At 45.7% G+C, this 13,837-nt stretch overlaps 2 protein-coding genes across 3 annotated transcripts; one reads left to right on the top strand and one right to left on the bottom strand.

Annotated features, from left to right (window-relative positions):
* Positions 1-2,041: 2,041 nt before the first annotated feature.
* LOC123399845 (probable methyltransferase PMT26) lies at positions 2,042-6,732 on the top strand. Of its 2 annotated transcripts, XM_045094227.1 has the most exons (4): positions 2,042-3,377; positions 3,469-5,622; positions 5,703-5,975; positions 6,185-6,732. In XM_045094227.1, exons 2-4 carry the CDS (start codon positions 3,515-3,517, stop codon positions 6,600-6,602), a joined length of 2,799 nt encoding a protein of 932 aa, XP_044950162.1. In that variant the 5' UTR covers positions 2,042-3,377; positions 3,469-3,514; the 3' UTR covers positions 6,603-6,732. The 2 variants fall into 2 exon arrangements, with proteins under 2 accessions (XP_044950162.1, XP_044950163.1); XM_045094228.1 differs by lacking the exon at positions 2,042-3,377 and having other exon boundaries at positions 3,389-5,622.
* A 120-nt stretch (positions 6,733-6,852) lies between these two features.
* Positions 6,853-13,520, bottom strand: LOC123399846 (DEAD-box ATP-dependent RNA helicase 27). Its single transcript, XM_045094229.1, has 12 exons — positions 13,068-13,520; positions 12,698-12,883; positions 12,121-12,306; positions 9,148-9,231; positions 8,992-9,033; positions 8,812-8,901; positions 8,432-8,731; positions 8,306-8,344; positions 8,114-8,218; positions 7,966-8,034; positions 7,755-7,880; positions 6,853-7,312 (listed from the first exon to the last, which is right to left on the bottom strand). Exons 1-12 carry the CDS (start codon positions 13,386-13,388, stop codon positions 7,130-7,132), a joined length of 1,731 nt encoding a protein of 576 aa, XP_044950164.1. The 5' UTR covers positions 13,389-13,520; the 3' UTR covers positions 6,853-7,129.
* Positions 13,521-13,837: the final 317 nt, after the last annotated feature.

Here is a 13,837-nt window from a genome sequence, read left to right as displayed (position 1 = left end):
AGATAAGCAATGTTATTTGAACCTTTCTTATTTCTGCCATATTAGAAAAAATAATAAATATTGGCTTGGTAAATTTGGCATGACAAACGTGATAAGTATAGTATGAGCAACATGGTAGTTATACCATGATAAGGCTGGTAACTACAATACGAGAAGGTTAAAACATGGGGCAGTATGGTAATTTAACATGGAAATTATTGGTGAAACGTTTCAAAGACCTTTTTCCCTTCGATGAAAGAAATCATGGTGTTTAAATGTAAGATATTAGGTATGTGATGCATAAAATTGTCATATATTTACATGAAAGTTGCCGGAGGAGTTATGTTTCAATGTTTTTTCCTCAAAGTCAAATTTAACATGGTGGTTGAACGTAAGTTATGAGGTCCTCAGTGCATAAATGACCATGCTATTTACACAGAAGTTATCGGGGCATGTTTCAGTGACGTTTTTCCCATGGGTCAAAAGTTATCAATGTGTTGTTTGTAAGTTATCGGGTGACTCGTGCATAAATTACCATGCTATTTGCACTTGATTATCACGGGATATTTCTAAAACTTTTCACCCAAGGTGAAAAGTTATTGGTGTGTTTATATGTAAGTTATCAGGTTAGTTGTGTGTAAGTTATCATCTTGATTACACTGAAGTTACCGGGAGTATGTTTCAACAACTTTTTCACCTCAAATGGTCAAAAAAGTGGTATTTTATTTAACCTTGTTAGGAGCCATGTAGTGGGTGAGTTGGCTAGTGTGTTAAGATCTCAATATTAAATTCTTGACTTCAGTTCTTAGCTTTAGCGTGATTTTTTAGGCTATAAAACTACAAGTATGGAAACTGCTAACATCAAGATTTGTTCCAACATCTTTTTCTCCCAAAAATTATCAAATATGCGATTTGTGAGTTATCAAGCTATTCACACAAAAATTAACCGAGGGTGTTTCATCGACGTGCATCCCTTCATCCGGTCACCAAATTTACCAAGACCGAAGTACATAAGTTGTCAGTGATGTGTGAGTTACCATGATATTCACTTAAAAGTTATCGGGGGTATATTTCATCACCTCTTTTCGTCAAAGTTATTAGGACCGGGTTGCATAAGTTCTGAGGTCACTGATGTGTGAGTTACTATGTTATTCACACCAAAGTTACGGGAGGATATTTCACCAACCCCCACTCCCACGCCAAAGTTATCAAGAGTGGGTTATACTCCCTCCGTCCCAAAATTATTGTCTTAGATTTGTTTATATATAAATGTATCTAGTCATGTTTTAGTATTTACATACATCTATTTCTAGACAAATCTATGACAAGAATTTTGGGACGAAGGGAGTATAACTTATCAGGTTTGTGATATGTGAGTTACCCTGATATTCATACAAAAGTGATTGGGGTGTAGCCCCTGGTCATCAAAATTACCACGATGTCATCAACTCTAGATGAGTTGGTAAAATATAGTCTACTTAAGTGTGGAAAAGATTGGACATTGCGTTAACTTTTGTGCAAACGTAGAGGAGACAAGTTAAATAGCCTATTTGGTTTCGTTTTGTCAAGAAAAAGAAACATAGGTGAGCTGCTTGGCTAATTTAGTTACCTCATGAGGGATACAAGGATCGAATCATGTTGTGCGCACCAATTTTTATGTGAAAAAAGAAGAAGCAAAAACGGACATACTACGATTTTCAACAAAAGGAAATAAAAAAGAAAAATGTTAACGCCTACACGAGTGGCACGAAGCAACATGGCCCAAACGCCTCCATTACCATCCATTTTGCCACGTTAAAAAAATGACATTAGCGAAAATCTTTTTGGTTTTGGCTTAAAAATGTTTTATCTTCTAATTTAAAATTCAATTAAGAATCCGTTTTTACCATTAAATCTGTCTCGACGAATTCTTCAAAACTAGATCTCATGTTAATATGTTTCGATGAAAATTTCTTTTAGCCAAAAGTTGCCATGATGTTTATACAATAGTTGTCATTGTGTTTACACTAAAGTTGCCATGGCATGTTTTATCTTTTTTTTCTTCTAGATTTAAAGCTATCGTTATATTTTAAACTACTTTTTACGGTAATTTATATTAATTGACCAAGGCAATTTTTAATAATTAATCACGGCAAATTTAATGCATGAATCATGGCAATTTTTAGTGATCCATCATGACAAATTTAGTTTATAGATCATAGCAATTTTAGTATTTTGACCATGACACCCATGTAAATTATTTTTTGTGTGAACCATGACAAATTTAAGTGCATGTATCATGGCAAATTTAAGTAATTCACTATGTGAATGTATGTGTGTATGTATAAGCGTTTGCATGTATACTGTGTTAAAAAAAATCATCATGGCAATTTTAGTTTATGGCTTATGGCAAGTCTAGTTTCTTAATTCCCCATTTTATAATATGTCCAAAATTACTTTTAGAGGTAAAAGAAAAAATAGCTGAAACATATCATAACAACTTTAATGTAAACACCGTGGCAATTCATGTGCAACAGACATGTCAACTTTTAACCCCAAAAAGAAGTCGTCAAAACATATTAATATGAAATCTAGTTTCGAAGACCTCGTCACGATGAATTTAATGGTAAAACGGATCTTCAATCGGATTTTTCATTTAAAAGATAAAACATTTTAAAAATTAGAAATTCAAAAAGATTCTAACATATATGCATGCGATGACGTGACTCAATATTTATGTTATAGGTGTGTGAGCGGATGTTGCTCCCATCACACATGTAGGCGGTATCAGCGTCCAATAAAAATTGATCCTAAAACAAATCGGAGATCGCACAGGAGAAGCTTTCTCGTTCAGTTATAGCTTGCTACTATTATATGCTATGGCTGCATTGGGGTTCAACGCTTGTTCCGTCAAGGTTGGGCTTGTTTAGTCTCTGACACTCATCAAGGCTAGGTGGAGCTTCGTCTTGTCCATGGATATACAAGCGCGCGAGCGCGAGCGCGACGCGATGTTTTTCCAACATGAAGAAAATTTAGCCAGAGTTTTGCATGGCAATGGAGCCACAAAGGGCGGGGAGAGTGGCGTTGGTGGTCGGTCACTCCGGTTCCACACTTGGCGCCTCCTGCCTTCTCCCCCACCCAATAAAAGAAGCATGCATGCTTGCTTTGCATGCCCCGTTGCTTCTTGTTGGGAAATAGAAAGGGTTCCGGTAGACCCATTTGAAAGACGCTCCTTTTATTTCATAATCCATCGCTACGTCTCCAAGCAAAGCGCGCAGAAAGCTCGACATTGATCTGCAGCCGCGGTGGTGCCGCCGGTCGGAACGAGGCACCCTTCTCGCTTGCCATCGAATTCGACGCCGGCCGGCACTGGAGTCTGGAGCTGCCGATCCAGTGATTCATCGTGCTCGGCCATTGAGGTGCGTGGCCGTTCCAGGACATTTCATCTCGTTTCTTCACATTTGTCCGATCATACACGTTTAATTCTTGTTTCTTCACATGATAAGCCAGGCCTAGCGCATGAGCTTGCTGGAACAAGAGCTGTAGGAAAGGGAAGATGCCGTTGTTTGATCGAGATCGCTACCAGAGGCTGCCGCTGGACGTCAGCGGCGGTGGCGCCCGGCGGCCCGCGTCGTCCTGCGCGACGGCCACGGTCGTCCTCTTCGTGGTGCTCTGCCTCGTCGGCGCGTGGATGATGGCGTCCACGAGCAACGTCCCGATGGGCGTCTCACCGGACAAGTCCGGGGAGGAAACGGACGTCGCCTTGACCCGCAGTGTCGTCAAGGGAGGCGACGCCGAAGACATGACGAAGACAACAGACAAGGCCGCCAAGGAGAAGGACGACGACGACAGTCCCGCCGTGCAAAGGACGGAGGTCGACCAGAGCGCCGAGACGACGACAGATGCCGACGCCAACAGCACTACTGGAGGCAAGCCCGACGGCAACACCGTAGCCGGGGCCGAGTCACCGTCCAAGAACCTCACATTCCCTGAGGACAGCGGCATGACGGATGGCGGGGATGTGGCAAAGCCGGAGGAAAACCCTGACAAGAAAGTCCAGAGTAACACAGAGGAGGCCACGACCGACGATCCGTCGACAGGCACGAACCAGAGCGGCGGCAACAGCGCCGAGCAGAACACGGAGGAGGAGCCTAGAAACACCACGGACACTGGTGACCAGGTTGATAAGAGCTCCGACACTATGGAGAACGACGGTCAGGACGAGGCGGCGCCGACCGAGAAGAAGGGTGAGAAAGATGATAACATCACCAACAAGAATGCTGAAGAGACGCCGGCCTACGCAAAAGAAGCTAACGAAGACGGCACGGAGAAGAACCAGACGGCCTTCGACGACCGGACCGGTGACGACACTGGCGCTGCATCCAAGAACCAAACTGTCATCGACAAGAAGGACACGCCCAGGAACCAGACATCTACATCTGTAGATGGCACACTCTCTGAAGAAGACGGGATGGTTCTAACCAACAGTAGCAGCACCACCCAAGGCGAAGAGAGGCCAGTGACGGAGCCGGTGACCGGTGGCGACACAGAAACGGCAGAGCTGCTGCCGAGCGGGCAGGCAGAGCTGCTCAACGAGACTACGACGACGGCCGAGCAGGACGGCACGTTCCCGACACAGGCGACGGAGTCGAGCGAGGAGGAGGCGCGAACCAGCAGGAAGAAGAAGGAGCACAAGAAGAAAGACAATGTGGTCGTCGGCGGCGGTGAGTCCTCCACAGAGGAGGCCTCGTACGTCTGGAAGCTGTGCAACACGACCGCCGGCGCGGACTACATCCCGTGCCTGGACAACGAGGCGGCCATCAAGGGTCTCAAGAGCAACAAGCACTACGAGCACCGCGAGCGGCACTGCCCGTCCCCAGCGCCGTCATGCCTGGTGCCGCTGCCGGAGGGCTACCGGCAGCCGATCCCGTGGCCGGAAAGCCGCGAGAAGATCTGGTACAACAACGTGCCGCACACCAAACTGGCGCTGTACAAGGGGCACCAAAACTGGGTGAGGGTCTCCGGCGACGGCGAGCACTTGGTGTTCCCCGGCGGCGGCACACAGTTCCTGAACGGCGCGTCGCACTACATCGACGTGATTCAGGAGGCGCTCCCAGCGGTGGCGTGGGGGACACACAGCCGTGTGGCGCTTGACGTCGGCTGCGGCGTGGCAAGCTTGGGCGGGTACCTGTTCGACAAGGAGGTGCTAACCATGTCTTTCGCGCCCAAGGACGAGCACGAGGCGCAGGTGCAGTTCGCGCTGGAGCGCGGGATCCCGGCTATCTCCGCGGTGATGGGCACGAAGCGGCTCCCCTTCCCCGGCGGCGCCTACGACCTGGTGCACTGTGCGCGGTGCCGCGTGCCGTGGCACATCGAGGGAGGCAAGCTGCTGCTGGAGGTGAACCGGCTGCTCCGTCCCGGTGGTCTCTTCGTGTGGTCAGCCACGCCGGTGTATCGGAAGGACGCGGAGAACGTGGGGATCTGGCAGGCCATGGCTGCACTGACCAAGTCCATGTGCTGGGAGATGGTGACGAGGACGAGCGACACGGTGGACCAGACCGCCATGGTCATCTTCAAGAAGCCGTCCAGCAACGAGTGCTACAGCAAGAGGAGCCGGGCGGAGCCGGCGCTGTGCGAGGAGTCGGATGACCCCAACGCCGCATGGTAGTACCAAGGACGCATGCGCATGATTGTTGAATCGCTTGCTCTGATGCTATGCTTGTTGCACTGTAATTGCATGGCAGGAACATAACGCTACAGGCGTGCATGCACAGAGTGGCCACCGAGCCAGGGGCGCGAGGCTCGCGGTGGCCGGAGCAGTGGCCCGAGAGGCTGACGGCGGCGCCCTACTGGCTGAACGAGAGCCAGGTGGGCGTGTACGGCAAGCCTGCGGCGGATGACTTGGCGGCGGACACTGAGCACTGGAGGAAGTCGGTCAACAGCTCGTACCTGAGCGGCATGGGCATCGACTGGAACAACGTGAGGAACGTCATCGACATGCGATCCGTCTACGGCGGGTAAGCCATACCCGCCCTCCTGCATCAGCCAACGTCCTTCCATATCCTTATCCGCCCTCCTGCATCGGCCAACGTCCTTCCATATCCTTATCCTTGTGTAGTGAGTACATGGCTTCCATATCCTTATCCTTGTGTAGTGAGTACATGGCTTCCGTATCCTTATCCTTGTCTAGTGAGTACATGTCTTGATCGATCCATCCATCCATCAGGTTGGCGGCGGCGCTGCACGACATGAAGGTGTGGGTGATGAACATCGTGCCGGTGGAGTCGCCGGATACGCTGCCCATCATCTACGAGCGCGGGCTCTTGGGGATGTACCACGACTGGTGTGAGTCTCTGAGCACCTACCCGAGGTCGTACGATCTCGTCCACGCCGACCATCTCTTCTCCAAGCTCAAGTACAGGTGCAAGGTGAGGCTGGTGATGGCGGAGGTGGACCGGATCCTCAGGCCGGAGGGCAAGATGATAGTCCGTGAAGACAGGGAGACGGCCGAGGAGGTGGAGAGGATCGCCACATCTCTGCATTGGGAGGTCCGGATGGCCGTGTCAAACGAGGGGGGGGAGAGGCTGCTCTGCTTCCACAAGACCATGTGGCGACCCACCCAAGTCCAACCACTGGGCTCCTAGGAATATACTACGTACTACTTTCCTAGCAAAGCAAAACATATGAGTATGACAGCAGCAATAATGAAAATAATCCTCTAGAGTTATTCTTCACACTTTTGTGCTTGTACAATGAAACGGTGAAGAACTTTATCATGTCTCAAACTCAACACTCAGGACTCGTATGCTAAAATCTCACTAATGGCACCTCAAACTATCTACTCCCAACAACATCTCCTTCCTTCAGGCAACAACACTGCATGAACTCATGAAAAAACCGAAGCAAACATCTGCTAAAACACTTGCAATAACAGGGATCGACTCTTTGTTTCTCAAATCATCCAGGCATCAACCTAGTACGTAAAATTGTGTATCGAGCTATCTAACAAAATCTTACAGAGCCAAAAAGTGCCTTCTAAACTCTGCCTGCTTAACATTACAGTTTACCAGAGACATCATAAAACACTCAAAGCCATGGTATCAATGCTTAACATTAGAGTTTACCATCATTAGAGACCACTCATAGGCTGGCTGGCTGGCTGGCCGGACCTCTAGAATCTTGCAAATTGCCTGTTATCATCACCACCCTTCCTTCCATAAGGATTTGCGGCATTGATACCATGCCTCCTCGCCCCACCATCCACTTTCCTCGTCTTACGACGTTTAGAAGCGCTGCTCTCCAAATCAAGGTTCACTTTTGGAGGGTTCTTAAAACAAAATGATGCTGCTACAGCCTGCCACCAGAGAACAAGGAATTAGATATGTCATCCATTTTCCTGCCAAGTCCCAAACTCTAACCATACATACAATTAACTCACTTCATGCACATCAAGCATTGACATTTATACAAGGTGACAACGACAAATATCAGCTACTTCCCAGCTCACTCACTTCTAAACTAAGTCAACGAAAAAAGAGATTCTCAAAGTGCCAAAGGTGGACAAATAAAGCAAAATGCCACTACCACAGAGAGGATAAGGAAGACTAGTGCACAGGTGCCTCTACTCGACAGCTGGAATATTTGGAAAATGCAGTGACAGCAAGACAAATTTCCTCCCGCATACTAACACGCGCAGTGGATTGTAAAGCAAACCAAATCATAGTATACAAGTAAGAACTGGTGGTGCACATGAACCAAATACTGAGTCTTCAGAAAGAACTTGACAACAATTATACCTTCATGTCAAGATCATGAACATTAAAAATGTCCTTCATGGCGTGTGAGTTGTATGCCAGGATGTAGGATCTGTAGGCTTCTTTAGCTGACTGGTTTAGGAAGTAATTCTCGCCAACGATGTTCTCCTGCCAAACAACTCAGTTAAAAATTCTGGGCATCCTTTTAAAAAATGGATTGGAATAATTTAATTATCACAAAAGATGCACTTACAAGGTGCGATTGTAAATTTGGCACATTCTTATTATTGAACTCGTATTCTGTGAGAGAAATCTTGGCTGCCTGCAGACACCATTACACATGTGGTTTCTGTTATCTGTAGAGAGATAGACAGACAGAGAGATCGTATAAAATTTATTACCTTCAGGTAAATAAGAAACTTCAGTTCTTGTGGCAACAAGAACAATAAGGCGCTTCCTTTGCCTTTTTCACCACGTGCAGTACGACCAACTCTGTGAATGTAATCCTGAAAGTCAAATTTGAATTGGTCAGTGCAGTAAAAAGATAGAGAGTAGAAAATGTAAATGTAACTAGAACAAGTAACATCACAAACCTTTGGTTCATCTGGAGGGTCATATTGCACAATATAATCCTAAACAAGGGCAATATCATTCAGTTACCAAGGGAAAAGAAAAATTCATTACAATGGTTTCAATAAAATGTTAGTCAAAAACCTCACCACATCAGGAATATCAAGTCCACGTGCTGCCACATTAGTGCATAATAAGATGCCCTTGTCTGCCTTACAGAAGTTAAAGAATGTTGTAGTTCGTTTCTGCTGTTTCTGTTTCCCATGGATATCTTCACACTCTATCTGGAGAAAATTTAGAAGTTCTGCATGGAACTTTACTGAGCTACATGATGAAAAGAACACCATGACCTTCTTAGACTGTTTCTTTTTTAGGAAAGCATACAGAACCAAAAACCTCTTGTCGCTAGGAATAACACAATAGCCCTGCTGTAAGCCTTCCACGGTAGCCTGTAGGAACATCATTGTTATTTTTACTATAGAAGTCCTCAAAATAGAGAGACGAATGGTGTGACAAATCATTTTCTTACATTTGATTTACCATCATCAACTGAGATATAAACAGGTTTTTCTTTCCTTTCTTCGTTTTTCTCAAATGACAACTTGGCAAAATCTTCAACCTGTGGATTAAAAATACCAGTAAATTCATGGAGACAGAAAAACATCAAGAATCAACTTAAAAGTTGGGACTTCAGGACAAATCCACTAACCTCTTTAGTTTGTGTCGCAGAAAAAAGAACTGTCTGCCGATTCTGTGCATCGATCATAGTGAATAAGAATGAATAAATGGTTAAATGCCAATAAAGTTGATAAACTGTGGTATGTGTATCAAGTGAAAATTGTCAGACGGCTATATGAAAATATACCTGGGGAAGGCGTTTAAATATTTGTTTCATATCTTCCTCAAAGTTCTGCTCAAGAATGCGATCAGCTTCATCAATTATAAGACACTACAAAAAATAATAGATTGAGAGATGTCAGAGAGACAAATTAAGAGAGAAAGGGGTCAGGCTCTGCAATAATCACACAGCAATGGCACAACAAATCAAGCAGGCAAGCATTGCATATGCTTAAAATTAGCTGTCCATGTTGCTAAAGCAAACAGCTGGCCTTGGACATTATCTTGTCGGTATGAATTCCGCCTTCCAAGTAAACTGTGTTCTGCTGCATGTTACAGTTAGGTCGTCAAGTGTTTGGTGTAGGTTCTAAAGACACACTCTCCTCTTAGAGTTGACCACCATACATTGCACACTCCAGCCTCTAATCTAAAAACATTATCATCACCTCACAGCTTGGAGGTGGACTTAATAAAATAACTGAGCAGTCCCAGCTGTGAGGTTGAGAAGGTTGGCAGACTTGGAGAATTATGCACAGGCTGAGAAGTATGTACTCCCTCCATCCCATAATATAAGACGTTTTTGCAAGCTGAAACAGCTTGCAAAAACATCTTATATCAGGGGACAGAGGGAGTATTTTTTAATCATTTGGGTCCATCTAGGAGGTGACCTCAGCCTCTATACATTGTGTGTGTTTTCACAAAGCTTAGAGGTAGCAAGCAGGGCCTGGTATAAAGGCAGTGCTGACTCTAAAATACTGTAGGTGTCCTTATGCATATCGGAGAGGTGCCGGGGCCCTTCATCATGCTGCATCAGAGCTGACCGTCTCCTTGCATTGCCTCGACAATATAACCTACTGTTAGGATGCTCAACTAAATCCCATTATTGGCTGGCTAGGGTCTTGATACTAACATGGATATACTCTTAAGCTACAAAGCACGGACACGGCCAAAACTGCCGAATTGCCGTGCTAATACGACGGGACACGGCGATACGGCCCCCAGCATCCCCGATTTCTGAATTAAAAGAAACGAAAAAAAGCAAAGGCACGGCTGGGATACGTATAGAATACGTTGGGGACACGGGAAGCCCAATAAAAGCCCGATACAAACCCTATTTTGCTGGGTTGCGCACACGCTCGCCACGAAAAGAAAAGCTGCTCTCAGACGAACCCGTCGTCGTCGCCGCCGCCGCCGCCTGGATTCGACCACCGCCGGCGGCGGCGCTTGGATTCGGCCGCCGCCGCCGCCACCTCCCAATGGCAACCACGCTCGAGCAGATAATCCCAGCAGCCTCTCCTGAACCTCTTCATCTCTTTGCTCGATTTCATGCTGTTGTGTTGTTACTGCTTGCTTCCCCATGTGTCCATGTCGTTGCTGCTTGCTCTTGAGCTGTTGCTCACTTGCATGTTAGTACGTGCTGGCTGCTGCTGCTGTTTTGATTGTTGCTTAGTGTTAGGGAGGATGTTGTTTGGGAGCGCCACCGACGGTAGCCAATTGTTGAGCACTTGATAAAGGAGACAACAAATGGAAATGGGCCAGTATTCTAATCTCATCTCGGTTTCTCTTTTTCCTGTCTTTCACTATATATTACATGGCATATTTTATTTATTTTTATATATACTTGCCGTGTCCGCGATTGGCTGTTTTTGAAAAATGCCGTATCCCGTGTCCCCATGTCCGTGTCGCCGTATCCGTGCTTTTTAGCTCTTAAGCACATAGACACACACTTAATTTCTACTCGTACTGAGCTATAATAGCCTGATACACTAGCTTATAGGTCCTTAATTCAAAGATTGAAATTATTAAACTGACGGGAACATATAGCATTATATGATCTATTTACTCAAATATATGCCCAGTAACTTTGGCTGAGATAGCTATTCTGCCCTATCTAAATGATCCTCACCACTCCCTCTCCGTACTCTAATATTGGCAAGAACAGATATTCGACACTTGTGATTTAGCTCCTTTATTTAAGTATTGATTTTCCTAATGCAAAATAATTCTATATTAGCTAGCCAGCATGGCTCCTCTCCTAAAATAACTAATTGGTCTTTGGCCTCCTACTTTCTACTCCCTCTCCTCTACCAGACTGCTACTTTGGTACCAGCTGCACCTGTTTGTATTTTTTCTCTATAATGGAGTCTGCTTTGGCCATTCAGCAAGGCGTGGACCACAGATCCTGACTCTTTCTCTTCCTTGATGAGTAGCAACTTGTGTGCACCTAGTTTAGTTCAGATTTTGATTTATATTCTCAGTTTCTTTTTGTATGGACAATGTGTGTGGTGTTTAGAAGATGCTTATTTTCTAGAGTGATGCATACGCAACACAACCTAACTAACGCATCTTAATAGAATAAGACATGCCCAATCATAATGGTTAGTAGTTTCTGAATTCTTAACTTTGTGTATTTGATACATGAAGGGATGAATACAGGTTTCTTATTTTCTTCAGTAGATATATTGCCCATCTCCTTTTATGACTGATACCGTTTCTTTTTCCAATTTATGTGCGAGTTATGCAACCAGCTTCAGCAGCTCTATGAGGCGCATCTTACAGTCACGACAGGAGTGCACGTGCAATGCAATAAATGAAAACCATATGTTAACTTATCAGTTTAGAAACTGGGAATGGTGACTCCAAAGTGCACAAACAAAAAAGATAATGCAAATTTCAAATGATATTACATACATTGATGTGTATTGTAAAAAAACATGTTACGTTAGATGAGATTAAAGTTATGACAGTGTGCATTGATTTTTCTGTGGCGTATACATTCGACTTAGCATTGTAAACAAAGAAAGAGATGGGATTTTTAGGTCATGCACGAAAAGAAGACACGGACACGATGATGAATCGTAGCTTTTCTTGAACTTCGTTTTGAAAATAAATTGAATTGTAAAATTTCTGAGTAGTCTGAGATTATGTTTTCTACACAAGTGAATTTGTAACAAATCTGCTCTGTTCCTTGACATAAATGTGGTGCATACTAGTTATTTACCTTTAGTCTCTTATATATGAAACCCTTGGTGTTTTGCAGATGGTCCAACAGCCTGCCTGGTGTTGCTACTAACAAATTGACCCCCTTTGCAAGCTGGTCAGCTTCAGTTCTCCGGCCATTGCCACCAATTACATATCCAAGGGTTTGTGAGTGATACTTCATCAATTCCTTGGCAACATTGTGTGTCTGGACCAAAACAAAAATACTTGTGATTAAGAACAGTGAAACACAAAAGTGCAAGGCTTTCAAAAGTTGACTGGTAATTTGTTCCGTCTCGCTATTGAAGTAATTTTGAAGTAAACAATTTGCCAATATTACTAAACAGAATGATCAAAAGTGGAAAAAAGATACCACAAAAAAGCATAGTAATCTCAAAAATGTAGTACAGGTACAGCAAAGAACCATGTCCACTATATTTATGTAAGACCTTTTTTTCAACAAAGTATAACCTTATATCAGCTGGCCCATCAGGTTTTTCATCATTTTCCTCGTGGTGAGAGTTAATGCCTAACAGTGCTAACGCAGCTAAACTGAAGTGCAACAATTGTGGTAGCATGATTTCTCTAGGTAATCGTACCTGTATGGCAAGCTCCCTTGTAGGGCAAACAACAATAACTCCTGTGCCATTCCTCGGTGAGAAATGCAAGTTATAGAGGAGCTCGATTGCCGGTATGAGGAACGCAAGTGTCTTCCCTGAGCCAGTCTTGGCAGCTCCCATCACATCCCTTCCTTCCAACAGATGAGGTATCGACCGAGCTTGAATCTGCAAACGCAGAAAAAGGAACAAGGGAAATCATGTAGCCAGTCAAACCCATTTGCACAAAATTCAGTATGTCCTCCTACACAACACATATTTTGCTGAAACATACTCTATAACGAGCTTTCAAGGAGACCAGGAAAAAAAACGAGCCGCGGGTTAGGTTGAATAGTCAAGTTCGGGCACGCACCTGGGCGAGGTGGGTGTAGTTCATCTCCCTGATGGCCTTGGCGGTGAGCTCGGAGATGGGGAGCTCCGAGAAGAGCATGCTGGTGAGGATACCCGAGCCCTCCTTGTCCTTCTTCTTCTTCTTCTCCTTTCCCGTCTCCTGCACCTCCTTGTCATGTTCATGGCGCTCGTCTCCCGCGTCCGACTGCGGCTGCTCCTCTTGGTTGAATTCCTCGGCAGCGGCGGTCTCGTCAACCGTCTGCTCCGGCTCGGAGTCCGACTCTGGCGGCGGGGCGACGGGTTTCCGCTTCTTGGAGGACTTGGAGGACTTGGCGGAGCCCATGGTGGCTGCGGCGGCGATGGCAAGGGGAGGCTCGACTTCTAGGGTTTAATGGGTGGGGTCTTCGCGGCGGGAGGTTTTGTGGAGAAGGGAATGGCACGGTCGACTGGTTCCCGTTAGGTCTGAGTCCACGATAAAGGTAACCGTCCGATACGGCTTATATACGCACCCGATCGTTCGATCGTCCGGCAGTGCGTCCCTCTGGGCTCAGTGCCTTCTCGTGTACCGGGCCACGACATGGGCCACGGGACCGCGAGGAAATGGAGGCCTATGGGCCTTCGGTTGACGGTGTAAGGCCGCGGGACCGCGAGGAAATGGAGGCCTATGGGCCTTCGGTTGACGGTGTAAGGCCAACTCCACCTCATCATCCCAAACGGACTTTCGGTTTGGTCGGATTTTATCCGTTTGGGACAGTAATGGATTCGTCGATATCCGTTTCTGTCTCTTGGATC

Source organism: Hordeum vulgare, chromosome 5H (genome assembly GCF_904849725.1).
Source record: "Hordeum vulgare subsp. vulgare chromosome 5H, MorexV3_pseudomolecules_assembly, whole genome shotgun sequence".
Taxonomy (NCBI): Eukaryota; Viridiplantae; Streptophyta; class Magnoliopsida; order Poales; family Poaceae; genus Hordeum; species Hordeum vulgare.
The sequence above is the reverse complement of the archived record's forward strand: the minus strand, read 5'-3'. Positions and strand labels throughout refer to the sequence as shown.